At 37.7% G+C, this 15,077-nt stretch overlaps 1 protein-coding gene across 3 annotated transcripts in view; it reads left to right on the top strand.

Moving 5' to 3' along the window:
• Positions 1–15,077, top strand: part of ABHD3 (abhydrolase domain containing 3, phospholipase) — a 113,248-nt gene that overhangs the window by 71,173 nt on the left and 26,998 nt on the right. For all 3 annotated transcript variants that reach the window (XM_058277532.1, XM_058277533.2, XM_058277530.2), the window contains one exon: positions 12,345–12,390. In XM_058277532.1, coding sequence (XP_058133515.1) covers positions 12,345–12,390 — 46 coding nt within the window. The remainder of the gene's footprint in view (positions 1–12,344; positions 12,391–15,077) is intronic.

The following is a 15,077-nucleotide window of genomic DNA, read 5'->3' as shown; positions in this document are numbered from 1 at the left end:
ACATTCTGTTAGTCCAAGCAAGTCACAAAGCCAGCTTGGAGCCAAAGCATAGAGAAAGGGACTCTTTCCCTTAGGAAGAGCAATAAAATAGTTTAGCCATCTTTGCAATCTACCACAGAAAGTCAGATAGTTTCAAAGACCACTGAGATGAAAAATAGTTATGGAAATTTGGCCAAAGATTAGGTTGAGTCTTTAGGTGGCAGAAAAAGATCTTAGTTATTCATACATTGATTCTGTAAGCTCAGGATCTAGTAGGTAACAGCTTGCAGGCTGCTGTGTAATATTGGGGAATTTGCATGGTTTTGGAGCCACACAGGGCTGGATTCAAATGTTAGAACTGCCACTTACGGAGTGAACTTGGGCAATTAGTTGAACTTCCTGAAGTCACCGTCTTCTCAATGAATTAGATGAACTTAAATGAATTAGAATATATAATGGACTTGACCTAGTGCCTGATTAAAGTTGCTCTTGTCTTTCTTCCCTGATCAGAATAGAAATTGTTTTGTAATTTAGAAGAGCAAGTCCTGTAAAAGCAAATCTACCTCTTGGGAAATAGAAACATCAAGTTTCCTGGCTTGAATGTTGTTGTATTATCTCCTACACAGGAGCTTCATATACAGTGTGAACACCCTCACGTCACATGGTAATACTTGTTGCCCAAGTTACTATCTTGTGTATGGCTGCGTGTCTAGGGAGGTTCATGAACTCTGCAGGTCACTGGGGAACCATCTGAAGCTTGACTGTTGAGAGAGGATTTAGAAATCAGAGAACACATCGTTCCAAGCTCATGAACAAATAAAACATAAGGTTTTATTGTTGCTGTTAATTTTTTTTCCTTATTCCTGAAAACTAAGAAAAACACGATATTTTTCTGTTAAGGTCTGCTAATACAAAAGTAATAATAGATGGAATAGAATCTAGGCTGAAGTTTTCCCTTAAAAATAATGGTGCAAAGGCTTTACAAAGTAAGTCAAAGGCAAATAGAATTGGATGGGGGCTTTTTAACCTGCCTTGTGGCCCATCTTCATTGGCAGAGTATAGTCTCTTTTCCATTGGGTAGGCCTGCTCTGGGAAGAGAAGAGTATTGCTGTGCCAAATGGCCACTGTGATCCTTCCAAAATGTATCAATTAGATAAGTCCACCACCCAGAGGATGTGTAAAGTGAATAAAGGGTCAAAGAGAGACCAAGTTAGAGAGGGATTCTCCTCATAGAAACCAGAGGACTGGAGAAAAAGTAATTCCCTCTTATAATTTACATATAAATGATTGCTAAAAGTAGTCTGGAATCTTATCCATTTATTCAAGATTTCTTTTAAAAAGCTCTCCATTCAGCATCATAGCCTAATAGATATTATTTAATGTACCTGAATAATTCCTTGTTTTTAAAAAATGTTTCCCATTCTCAAAATTGATTTCTAGTACTACACCTAAAAACAAAAACAGTAACTCTGAAAACATCTGAATCATATTTTAATTTTACCCTTTTTACTGAGAGCCTTTCTCTACTATTATTTCCCACCACCAACAAATACTAACAAATGACCCATCCAGAGTTACGTAATAATACGTTCATTCAAATCTAGGGCAGTCATGAAGTATTTTAGTAATGTAAATTATACTGTGAGAACCTATATTCCCAAAGAGTATACACTTTAGTTGAAGTGACAAAGAATATGCTGTAGTAAAGAAGTATGCTTTAGAAAAGACTAGGGTTGGCTGCAAGTGACTGAAAACTCAAAAAAAAAAAAACAGTAACTTAAACAAGTCTCATGTAAAAGTCCAAGATGATGGACTAGGCTTATAAGGTGCTTTATAGTGTCAGGGACCTAAGTTGCTTCTGTCATGTTGCTTCATAATACATGGCTGCTTTAACTCTAGCTATCTTATTTGTATTCCAACATCCAAGAAGGAGGAAAAAGGAGAGGAGAGAATGTACCATCTTCCTTAAAGGATGTTGTATTATTCAGCCAAAGGAGTGCTGGTGCCAAGTACCAGAAATCTGTTGGCTTTTTTTTTTTTAGATTTATTTATTTATTTCTCTTCCCTCCCCGCCCCCCCCACCCCAGTTGTCTGTTCTCTGTGTCTATTTGCTGCGTGTTCTTCTTTGTCCGCTTCTGTTGTTGGCAGTGGCACGGGAATCTGTGTTTCTTTTTGTTGTGTCACCTTGCTGTGTCAGCTATCCATGTGGGCGGCATCATTCTTAGGCAGACTGCACTTTCGTGTTTTTTTTTTCTTTTTTTTTTTTTTTTTGCACTTCCTTTCGCGCTGGGTGGCTCTCCTTACAGGCGCACTCCTTGCGCATGGGGCTCCCCTACGTGGGGGACACCCCTGTGTGGCAGGGCACTCCCTGTGTGCATCAGCACTGCACATGGGCCAGCTCTACATGGGTCAGGGAGGCCTGGGGTTTGAACCACGGACCTCCCATGTGGTAGATGGACACCCTAACCACTGGGCCAAGTCCGCCGTCTTTTGGCTTTTATAAAGGATATTTATTTGGAATAAAAGTTAAAGTTATAAGGCCCTAAAGAGTCCAACTCAAGGTCCCTAAGAGGTATTTCCTCACCCAAAGTCTGCTGCCAAATGCTGAAACAAGGTGGCAGGCAATATCTGTGAGGGTTCAGCCTACTTTGTCTTAAAGCTCCGTAGTCCCAACTCCTTCCAGTCTCATCTTTAGGCTGGAGGGCTTGTGTCTTTCTGGGCTCAGCTGCTCAGGACTTTTCACAAAGTCAGCTGTAAACTATCAGGTGAATGGCTCATCTCTCTTCCCAAGACCACATGATCCTCTTCCTTGTCTGTGGAGCTCCTTTCCTCTTTTCTAACGTATCTGCATCCATGTTCTCCTGTGTTTCTACTTCTCTGTGTGAGAGTCTGTTTTATCAGCCCACGAAGAGGGAGGGGACTTAATCCTGCACGTCTTAATGACATGAATCAAAGCCCTAATCTTGAGTTAATCAAATAAATGGAAAGCCTTTGAATTTAAGTCAACCAAAGGGTTTCATGCCAAGAGGAACAGACCAATTTACGAACATAATCAATATTTCTTTTGGGAATCCATAAAAACAATATCAAATGGCTACATGGGATTAAGCCAAGAGCAGGATTATACATTTGATACAGAGAAAGGAGAGAAACAGGAGCATTATTAGAAGAGGGCACAAGAATCAACTGAGGGATTTTGCAAGGTGGTAGAGTTGTGTTTTAAGAAAGTTCTTACTCTCTTGCCACTTTTTTTTCTTTACTACTTAAAGGAAAGCACTAGTTTTTTATATGGTTTGGCAAGGATCAAGATCTTTTATTCTTTGCTGCAAAGCCTATCTGCTGGTAGCAAAGATGCCATTGTCCATCATTCATACTTTTGAGAGATTTAAAGTGGAAGATGATTTAAAAGTTGTTATGGTTTGCCTACTTAAATTTTCCCTTTATTTTCAAGTTTAGAGTTTGTCCCTGAGCATTTTTGATTTAGGTATAGAAGCACTAGCAGATACTAAGCTTTGGATCACTTTTTAACTGTCCCTGCAATATTAGCAGTGCATTGGGGGTAGCCCACAGTCTTCCTGGGATGGGAAGGAAGGGGAGCTTAACTAGGAAAATGAGACAGTGAAACAGAATGGTATCTTCAGACTACTTCCCCCCGATCTAAAAGCAGTACCTTAGATAAGTCATTTTCAATTAGGAACATAGTAATTTTATCTAGGTAATTCATTTTTTTGTTGTTAAAATAATTTGATTTAAAAGCTTTCGAGAATGAGTCAGTTAACCAATTGAGAATGGCTAGTCTAAATAATGCATATTAGAAAGTATTGAGTGAATGAAAAATAGCTTATTTTATGGCATTCTGGACAAAGTTATGGTGGATACTGACAAGTGGTCCCATTCTCTAGGGAATTAAATTGTTAGATATTTCTCCATTAAAAATTAGTTCAATTAACTTTCAGGGACAAAGCTCCTTTTTATCAGTTAGTGTGCACTCACAGGACACTGTTCAGCACAGCCATCTTTGGAAAAAGAGACTTTATTGTTATTAGCTTAAATAACATAGGGCAGCATGCAGAGGTGATTACACGAATTCTTGAGTCAGATCTGCCTGGATTCAAATCCCAGTGCTGTTACACACTACCTGTGGATCCATGGACAAATTATTTAATCTCACTGTACCTCAGTTTTATCATCTGTAAAGATACCTCCACCTCTTAGGGTTTTAGATTGCATGTAATATATATAAAGCATGTTGACTAGTACCTGGCCCCTAATGAACATTTTAAAAAGTAGTAGCTATAACACTAGGAGTGGGTCAGGGCCATTGTCTGGCTGAGGGGAAGAATCTCATTATCTCATTCTCTTAATCTGGTTAGATTAAGAGAGAGATACTTATTGTCATGGCCTAATACCAGGCAACAAGCCATTCCAGGAGGGCTCAAAGACACCATTGTGCCTGACTGTGCAATGAATGGTATGTGGAGAAGTAAGGAAATGTCTTGCTCAGGTGGAGTGGCCACTGGAATCTACATCCTGTAACACATGACTCTGAATCTGTTTTGGATAATAAAGTTTCCAACAGTGACCTATGGCAGACAACTCTTCTTAGTTAATAGAGCTATCGATATAGAGCACTTTTGTTATTAATAGGGTGTTCTATAGCCTAGATCACCTGTAGTTGATGGAATCTACAAAAATACCAGAGACCCAGCTTGAACTGTAATGGGTACGATAAAATATGAGAAGCAGCTGAGTAAATGTTAGGGTCAGAGCTAGGAGTGGTGGAAGGAAAATTCCAATAAATTTTATAGGAAATGGCTGAAAGAGGAGCGAATGTAGTTCAAGTGGTTGAGTGCCAGCTTCCAATGTTTGAGGTCCTGGGTTCAATCCGTGCTACCTCCTAAAAAAAAAAAGATGACTGAAAGAGTTCTTGATGCTAGAACAATTGTTTCTAGATATATAATAAGGTCTTCAGCTTCCTCATAGTAAATATACCCTTGACTCTCTTTTCCCCTTGTGGGCACTGGTTTTGAAATATGCTTAAAAAATAAAATGCATTAATTAACTAATAACTACCTGACTCATTTTTTTTTTCTTAATAAATTCATAGGGCCACTAAGAACTTATGATCAGCAGGAAATAATCAGAATCACCATCCTGGTTTACTGTAATTAAATTTAGCTTTGTTGAGTGCCTGTTACATGATAAATTTTGTATTAGGCACTATGCATAGGTTGTCTTATTTGATATGTACCCAACTCCAAGGTATATATTATTATCCCCATTTTACCAACCAGAAAACAGAACTATAGAATTTTAGTAATTTGACCAAATTTAGATAGCTAGTTAATGTATGGCAGAGTTAAGATTCAACCATACATACAATAAAAGTGTGATTTCTGTTAGGCTTTTTGAAATGCTGGTAGTTAATTGAAGACCCTCCTTACAACTTTTTTGCACCCTTGGAGGTTTCATGCTTTTAGCTTGGAAACAACTGTCCTCCAAAATCCTATGATTGTTTTCTCCTGCTATAATGTGGATCTGTAATATCATGAGAACTTAATTTTTTTCAGGGAAATTTAAGAACGGGCAAACAAGGCACATTTCCTACCCAGGGAAAGAGTTGAAACAAGAGACAAAATTCTTCCTGAATTATGAATTAACTTTCACTGTCCTACATTACCATGTGGTTATTAGGAATTGAGTTGTAATACAGTCAGTAATATACCCTTGTTAATTATTGTTTGATTTCTGAACCTTCATATTCTAGAAAAAAGTTACATGAAATTGTGTCAATTTGATTATTTTTATGACTTTAGTGAGAGTGGAAATGTTCATGTATTATTATCACTTTTTGAAAAGAACATGTATTCTGCCATTGTTGGGTGTACTGTTATGTAAATGAATACTGGTTTAAGATGGTTAACAGTATTATTTGCCTACATCTTTACTGATTTTTTTTTTTTTTTGGCTTCTTGAGAGAAGAATGTTAAAGTAAATTATGATTATAGACTTACTGTTTCTCCATTTAATTGTCAATTTTTGTTTCATATATTTGGAAGCTATATTAGTCACATACACATTTGTGATTGGTAGTCTTCCAATGTGTTAACTCTTCCTATTATGAAATATCCTTCTTTATCTCTGGTTGTGGAGTCTACTTTATGTGGTATTACTGTAGCTACTCCAGCCTTCTTATGCTTACTGTTTGCATGATATATCTTTTTTCATACTTTAACTTCCAAAGACACAGATGTGTATATTTAAAATATATTACTTGTACACAGCCTGTGGTGGGTTTTACTTTTTTACCAGACTGACAATCTCCACCTTTTAATTGGAGTTTTTAGTCCATTTACATTTAATGTATTATTTTATATGGTGGATTTACGTTTACTATTTTATTATTTGCTTTCTGCTTTTGTTCCTCTATTCCCCTCTTTTTTTCTCCTTTTGGCTTATTTAAATATTGTTCAGTATTCCATTTTAATTTAGCTGTTGTTTTTAGCTGTATCTCCTTGCATTATTTTTTAGTGGTTCTAGGGAGTATGGTGTGAGGTGTGTGTATATCCTTAACTATTCAGTCTACTTACACTTAATATTGTACTTCCTTATGGAGAATCTAAGAACCTTGCTGTTATATCAGTACATTTACCCTTACGCTCCCATTCTTTTTGCCATAGCTTGTCATATGCATAAAATTAGAAAACCCACAGCAGAGAGTTATAAATAGTCATATTGCTTTAGTCATGTTTTAAAGAAATTAAAAGGAAAAGTACTTTTTATTATTTACCATTACCATTTCTGAAGCACTTCATTTTTTCCAAAGATCTGTTTCCATGTGTCATTATTCCCCTTTAACCTGAAGATCTTCCTTCAGCATTTCCTGTAGTACCAGTCTGCTTGTGTTGAATTCTCTAGTTTTCTGAAAATCTTTATTTTACCTTCATTCATAAAAGAATATTTTTGTTAGATTTAGAAGTCTGGGTTGAGAGGATTTTTTCCCCTTTCTTTCAGCACTTTAAAAATGTTTATCCATTGTTTTTTTTTTTGGCCTGCATTATTTCTGTTGAGAAGTTAGCAGTCATTGCTATTGTTTTTCCTATATATAATGTGTCATTTTTTTTTCTCTCTGCCTGCTTTAAGCTTTTCTCTTATCTTTGGTTTTAGTACTTGGGCTGTTATGTGCATATGTGTAGTTTTATTTGAATTTATCCAGTTTGGGTCTCACTGAGCTTCTTGAGACTGTAAATTTATGCCTTTTATCAAATTTGGAAAATTTTGGCCATTATTTCTTCAAATATTTTTCTGCCCCATTTTCTCTCTTCTCCTTTTATCTATATATGTATATTAGATCTTTTGATATTGTTCCACAAATCACTGAGGTTCTGTTCACTCTTTGTGATCTTTCTTTTCTCTATGATCCTTAGACTGGAAATTTTTAATCATTTATTTTCTAGTTCCTTGATTCTTTATTCAGATTATAGTTTTCTGTTCTAGGATTTCCATTTTTAAATGTTTTCTTCCTCTGCTGAGATTTCCTAATTATTCATTACAAGCTTATTCTCCTTTATATCCTTAGCATAGTTGTAATAGCTGCTTTAATTCCTCATCTGTTAATTGTAATATCTGGATCATCTCACCGTCAGTTTCTACTGATTGTCTTATTTATTGAGTATGGGTCATGTTTTCTTGTTTCTTTATGATTTAATAATTTTGGATTATATTCTCAAGAGTTTGAATCACCTATTACAGGAAATCTGGATTCTGTTATATTCCTCCAAAGTGCTTTGAGTTTGTTTATCTGGCAGATTACTGAGCCAAACTTAAATTTCAAACTCTGTCTCCCCTGTGGTAGAAAGAAACTGAAATTTCTGTTCATTGTTTTAGCCTTGATTGGGCTGCTTGGAGTTTGCCTCACATACGTATGAATGAGGGGTCAGACAGAGATTTGGGCCTAGTTTTTATTCAGAATTTAGGGCTTCTCTGTGTCTCTCTCTTTTCTGAAATTCCCGTCCATCCTTTGTATTCCAGCTATAGTAGCTGTCACAAACTCTGTTTTCTGGTTTTTCAGAAACCTGTGAGACTGAAGGTTTCTATCTGAGTTTTCCCTATCCTTGAGTAATACCAATTGGGACTTCCCCTCAGGCAAAAAGCTATTTAAAAAAAAAAAAAAAAGGAAACTTACCCAGAGCCATTTTCTTCTTCCAAGTGTCAACTCCTGTTCCGTTTCTGACTGCTTTTGTTATTCTCCACTGCCTTCATACTTTTTCAAGAATTTGTAGTTATTCTACAGAATGTTGGTTTGTCCATTAATATTTGCTCCAACATTACTGGAAATGGAACATCATTTCTTCACTTGATATTATGAAGCCTACACCTATTTGGTCCTAACCGTCTCCATCCTTATTTTCTATCATTATTTTCAATATAGTCATGTTTCAACTAAAATGTTCCATTTACTCATTCTTTAGGATAATTTATATGTTCTTACCTTGTATTTTTTTCTCACATTACTCCCTTCAACCCAGAATATTCTACACTGTCCTCCTGTCAAATCTTTACCATTTCTCAAGCCTTAGCATAATCTCTATCTACTTTTTCTGTGACGTTTTGCTTAATCAATTTTTCCCATCCTGACCTTATAGGGCTTTTTTCTCTATACTACTCATTGGACATTTAATCATATGCTGCCTTGTGATATCACTTTTGTCGTAGTCACTGAACTGAAAATATGGTGTATTAACTAGATTGTGATCTTGAGGCCAGAAATCTTATGTTATTTCATTTCTCCCTTATAGGCTCTTACTCAATCTTTAGTAAATATTCTGTTTAATACATTTTTTAATAAATGAATGAGCATTCCAATATTAATATTCATGTGGGGGGTGGATGTGTCTCAAGCAGTTGGGCACCTGCCTCCCACATGGGAGGTCCTAGGTATGGTTCCCAGTGCCTCCTAAAGAAGACAAACAAACAACAAGCAGACAATGAGCAAAAACAAACAAACATGGAGTGGATGTGGCTCGAGCAGTTGAGCACATGGGAGGTCCTGGGTTCAGTTCCTGGTGCCCCCTAAAGAAAATAAAACAGACAACAAGCAGACAGTGAGCAAAAACAATGAGGGCAAACAGCGAGCAAACAGATGAGCGAGCCATCTCAGGGTGGGGGCAGGGGGCATAATATTCATATGAAGTGCTTAGAACATGATATGGCATATAGTAACACCAATAAACGTTGATGTTGCTGTTATCATCATTTCAAATCAGTGTGGCACTGGATGACTAGGTGATCCCTGAATGTTTCTCACTTCCCTCTTTGCTGGTCTATTCTCAGCAATGGAAAATATTGAAGGTTGTCTGATATAATCCCTTTCTCTGACAGATGAGGAAACCAGGCCTAGCAAGGTACTCCCTTCCCATTTGCTTCTCACTGCTTTATTTAAGTGCCTCTGGTCAGAGCCTACTACTGCTCACTTAGCAGTAAAGACCACAGCGTGTAGTCAGGGAGAGCATGGGCTTGAGCAGCTTTCACCATTATCTGGTCCATCTCACTGTAACAAGAGTTCCCCACCAAGCAGCAGTTTTGCTTGTCATGCTTAGCATGATTCTCCTGGCATCTGGTGGGTAGAGGCCAAGGATGTGCTGAACTTCCTGTAATGCATAGGACAGCCCCCATGGTACAAAAAAAAATTATTTGGTTCAAAATGTTCACAGTAGTGGGTTGAGAAATCCTATCCTGCAGGTAGCTCTCTGCCTTTTATTTAACCTTCTTTGAATGGACCCACCTGCTTTCTTGGTTAACCTGTTCTCTTATCACAGGTATTTCTCAATAACAGATTTATTCTTTTCTTTTTTTTAAAAAAGATTTATTTATTTATTTAATTTCCCCCCCTCCCCTGGTTGTCTGTTCTTGGTGTCTATTTGCTGCGTCTTGTTTCTTTGTCCGCTTCTGTTGTCGTCAGCGGCACGGGAAGTGTGGGCGGCGCCATTCCTGGGCAGGCTGCTCTTTCTTTTCACGCTGGGCGGCTTTCCTCATGGGCGCACTCCTTGTGCGTGGGGCTCCCCCACGCGGGGACACCCTTGCGTGGCGCGGCACTCCTTGCGCACATCAGCGCTGCACATGGCCAGCTCCACACGGGTCAAGGAGGCCCGGGGTTTGAACCGCGGACCTCCCATATGGTAGACGGACGCCCTTAACCACTGGGCCAAAGTCCGTTTCCCTATTCTTTTCTTGATATTTCTTCTATTTCTTCTCTTTATAGTTTCCTTGTTTAAAGAAAATTTAAATAGTTAAATAATAGTTTTCCAGAACAATTTTCCTTATATACACAAAACTATTTGGAAAATCGTAAAAATTGTTTCAAGGGAGCTATTACAGAAGTTAAGTAAGACTTACTGAATGCCTTAAGGGAGTAGTTTCATAAGCAGCTCCTTTCAGCTTTATGTGTAAAGTGTTCCCTGTTGGCTGTGCTTTGCCCGTGAAGGTGATGAAAGGGTAAATGAAAGCAGCAGCTGGTTGCTCCTCACCAAGCAGAGTGGGAGAAGGGGAAAGAACGGCAGCCCCCATTCTGCCTTCCTTGCTAGCTGCTTTGCTCTCCCTTTCTTCCTTTTCTTTCTAAAGCCAGACATACACATACAGTGATGACCACTACTGATTGAACATTGTGGGGAGGTCAGTACCTTTCTTCCTCCCGCAAGAACTATGATCCACTTTTCCAAGCTGCCTGAAACAAAGTGCAAATATCCCAGTCTGCAGTTTGGAAGAAAATCCCAGACTCACTGCTTTTTCCTGAGTTTGCACATGATCCTTTTCTTTCCCCTCGCCAGTCCAGTTCCCTTTCTCAGCAGCGATCACAGGATGGTGTCTTGCCTAAGAAGTCTTTCTAAGCCTTATGTAATGTTTGCTCTCTTAAAGTGGTCTTTTCTGAACAGTTAGGAGCTTCAAGGTCATAATGACCTTTAGCACCAGTTCCTATGTAATGTAGATGCTTATGCAAGGAAACACGAGTGGTTAACAAATTTTATTTATTCTGTCTTGCCATTCTTTTTCACAAAGAAAAGTAAAAGAATGGGCCTCTCTGTGCATGTATTTATAGCGTATTTTAAGATCTCTCTGAGACTAGTCAATAGAATATAATAGTTGTAGCTTTTCTCAAATCAGATTTCTGAGATTTTTTTAAACATATCCGGTCTTTTTTCTGGGCCTAATTCAGTTCTCTATATAACCTTTCAGATGCAAGAAAGAATTTCTTAGCAAAAAATTATCCTGCATTCCACAGTGAATGGAGGTGGCGTGCATTGAAATCTGATCCCCCTGAGAGGAAAGTGAGAGTGTGCGCAATAGGGCAGTCAGGTATTGGGGCTTAGAACCTGCTGAATGATCAGCAGCGGGTCATTTGAAAATCAAAGAAGAGAATTTGACTTTTAAATGACTCTGACTGATTTGGATACATTAATAGGATTTTATGTAATTACATAATAACAAAATGGATTTTAATTGAAATGAAGATAGATTCACTAAAGCAAGGAGAACCTGATTTGAAGAGGATTTAAAAATACGTATCTATGTTATAGTTGACTGGAATTTGTATACGAGTTAAATATTTAAAATGCAGAATGACTTTTTTAAAGCTAGCATGACACAAGAGCCACCTTTGCTACTAAGAGCTAACATTCACCGGGTACTTATCCTGTGCCAGCACTGATCTAACCCTTTACACAACTCACTTATCCAGGGGAGGCAAACAGGATTATGGAAAACACAAGGTACCTTTTCCTCCTCTAGGTCAACTGATCACCACACGGTGCACTTGGGCCCAGCCTACCTGCTCCCAGGGGCAGGTTCTGAAAGGAGGGAGAAGTTCCTGTTGCAGCACCACCTGTTTGTTTCTCCTGATGTAAAATACTGGTCCCTGTGTTTGCTGAACCTTTAGGGAACAAGAACTATTTCTTAGAATACAAATAAATACCTATTAATATTATAGTAGAATGGGTAGAGGACATATATTTTTTTCTTTATTGGAAGCAAAAACACTGAAATTTGACTTAGATTTAGAATTGTTCTAATATCACTTATTGGAAACCTATCTGCATGCATAGGGAGAAGTTTTAAAATTTGATTCTTTTGGTAGGAAAAATTAACATCACTGCACTATGCAGTTTTCTGATCTAAATCCACACATTGAATTTAGAGAACTGGAATTGTACTTTAGTGCATTGAGATGAAGTTGTTAAATATCATTTCTTTAGAACAGATTTTTTAAAAATCTCTAGTGCTCTAAAGCAGCGCCATTAAGATATTTTAATATTATATTGTGAGCAAGAGTCATGTGTAGAAATAACAAAAATTGCTTTCCTGGTTTTTAGATGTGTGGTTTTTAACAACAGAGGAATGGCGGGGGAGAACCTCCTGGTAAGTAAATTTAAATCAATGACAACAATCTTAATATTTAAAAGAACCATTTCCAGTTTTATAATGAAAAGTGCATTTTTTTTAAATTGAAAACAGTTCTTATTAATTAAACAATACAAGTTCACTGTTGAAAAATACAGTTAAGGGGAAAAAAGGAAATTTACAAAACCCATTTTCTCACAACCAGGGAAATCCCCTTAGTCTGTGTTCATCCAGAACTTATAGGTAAATAAAATGTATATACTATATATTTTTAATTAAAAAATAAGGTATTTTATAATTTAGTATTTGCACTCAATATATTTTAACATCAATATATGTCATTTTTATTGCAAAGCACATTCTATTTAAAAATTAACCAGTGCAAACACAAATTAACCAGTACATTGATCCTTTTTTCTTTTATTCATGAAAAGAAATTTTCCTTTTGTCACAAAATGGTTGAACTCTGTTATGTGTCTGTTTACCAGTCAAAGCTTACACAGAGGAAATTTTTTTTTATCAGCTCTTTCTTTTCTCTGACTCCTTGAGTTTTTGCTAGTATACAAGTTCTTCCACCTCCTAGAAAATCATCATTGTCTAATGTTTAAACCTGTGAATTGGAATGAGAAACATTACTCTCACTGAAATTCTCTAATAACTTTTCAACTTTCAGTCCCTCTCTACTTTGACAGTTTCAAGGGCATTTCTACCAGAATTGAAAGAAAGAATACTGTTTTTTGTTTTTTGTTTTGTTTTAAGTCATTGTTGGAGGAATGACATAAAGACTATAAATAATGAAATCATACCCAAAATAAAATTTTATAGCCATGCCACCAATGTGAATACTTTAGAAGAACTTGGAGGGAAAAAAGTTTTTGTGCTTTGCTTTAGTGATTTAGGTCCTGGCGAGGATTAAGGTCAGTATGTTTGTAGCTCTGTAGTGTTTTCAAAATCTAAGTTTTAAAGTATTTTTTGGTCTTACTCAAGTCTCTCAGAATAGTCTGATGAAAGGTTCACACTTCCTTATTTGGTATAGCCTTTTAGGAATCTTGTAGTCAAGGGTGCTCTGAAGGAATGAATTTGAATTTCTCACTCTGGCCCTGGGCCAAGCAAATAGTTTTTGAGTAGTAATTGTCAATTGTACATTCTTCTAGATGTTTCCAGGACACAACGATGGGAAGACATGGTCTGAGGCTCTCAAACAAGTAACAGGGCTGCAAAACAGAGTCTGTTAGGTCCCATAAAGTATGGGACAAAGATCTATTCATTCAGCAAAGCTGTATTGAATGCCTGTTAAACCAGGCACTGTGCAAGGCAGTAGGGTGACTTTACCAGGACACAACGCTACCTCATAGGAGCTCATGCTAAAGTTGAAGGAGAGGGCCAAGTACGTAAAAATACATGCAGTTCAGCACTAAGTGTAAGGGCAAGAAGACATATTAAGACTACAGAGCCCAAAGGGAAGGAGTAACTACTAGGCGAGGAGAGAGAACTTCACAGGGAGGTAACGCTTGAGTTGGATCTTGAAGACTGTGATATTGAACCACCAGGAGAGAGGGGTGTGGGGCTTTCTTGGCATCAAGAGCATGGAATGGCAAGTAGCTACTTGTGGCTGGATATTGATGCTCATTGTTACAACTAATGTTTATTGAATCCTTCAAAAGCATCAGTTATGTCTTTTCTTACCTAATGCCAGCAATTAAAAACAACCTAATGGGGAGCGGGTGTAGATCAGTGGTTGAGCACCTGCTTCCCATGCGTGAGGTCCCAGGTTCAACCCCCAGCACCACCTAAAAAAAATTGCTAAAAACAACCTGAGTTACTTAAACATAATTACTGTTATCCGCATTTTCCAGATGAAGAAAATGAGGGCCAAATGGGTTAAAAAACTTTTCCCAGCCAAGAAATGACAGAGCCAGGTAGTCTTGCCTATGCACCTACATCCTTAACCATCATGCATACTCCCTTTCATTATTAGGACATGACAAGGATGATTCTAGAATGGTAAGCCAGATTATTTTTTTAGGAGGTATCAGGGATTGAACCCAGGACCTCATACATGGGAAGCAGGCACTCAACCACTGAGTTACATCGCTCCCCAATGAGAGTTGTTTCACTTTGGTTTTTTTTCATTTATTTGTTTTTGTTTTTAGGAGGTACTGGAGATCGAACCTGGCACCTTGAACGTGGGAAGCAGGTGCTCAAACACTTGCACTATGTCTGCTCCCCATAGGGCCAGATTTTAAAGAGTCATATGTAGAATTCTAAGGGCTCTAGTATGGAAGCATTGACATTTTGAAGCAGGGAAATAACTTGGTGATGTTCCTGTTTTTGAAAGAGAATGATGGAAATGGTATATGAGAAGAGATGAAGGGAGAATGAGGCTGGGAGTGGGAGACCGGTGAGAAAGCAGTTACTGTAACTGCCCCAGAGTGTGGAATCAGATGTAAGAAGGATGAAGAGGCGAGAACAAAAATGAGAGAGAGTCATGGGACAGAAAGTGTATTTTGGGGAGTGAAGAGAAAGGAATCGAGGGCAACATTTCTAGCTTGGCTGACCAGTAGAAGGTCCTGAAATAGACCTTGCTGAAACAGAAAATTTAGAAGATTTTGGTATAATAAAGATAATGAATTGAGTTTCTGGTATTTGGAGTGCCTTAGAGCGTCCAGTGTGGAAATTTCTAGTAAATGGTTAGATATGTACTG

This window comes from Dasypus novemcinctus, chromosome 16 (assembly GCF_030445035.2).
Source record: "Dasypus novemcinctus isolate mDasNov1 chromosome 16, mDasNov1.1.hap2, whole genome shotgun sequence".
NCBI lineage: Eukaryota > Metazoa > Chordata > Mammalia > Cingulata > Dasypodidae > Dasypus > Dasypus novemcinctus.
The sequence above is the reverse complement of the archived record's forward strand: the minus strand, read 5'-3'. Positions and strand labels throughout refer to the sequence as shown.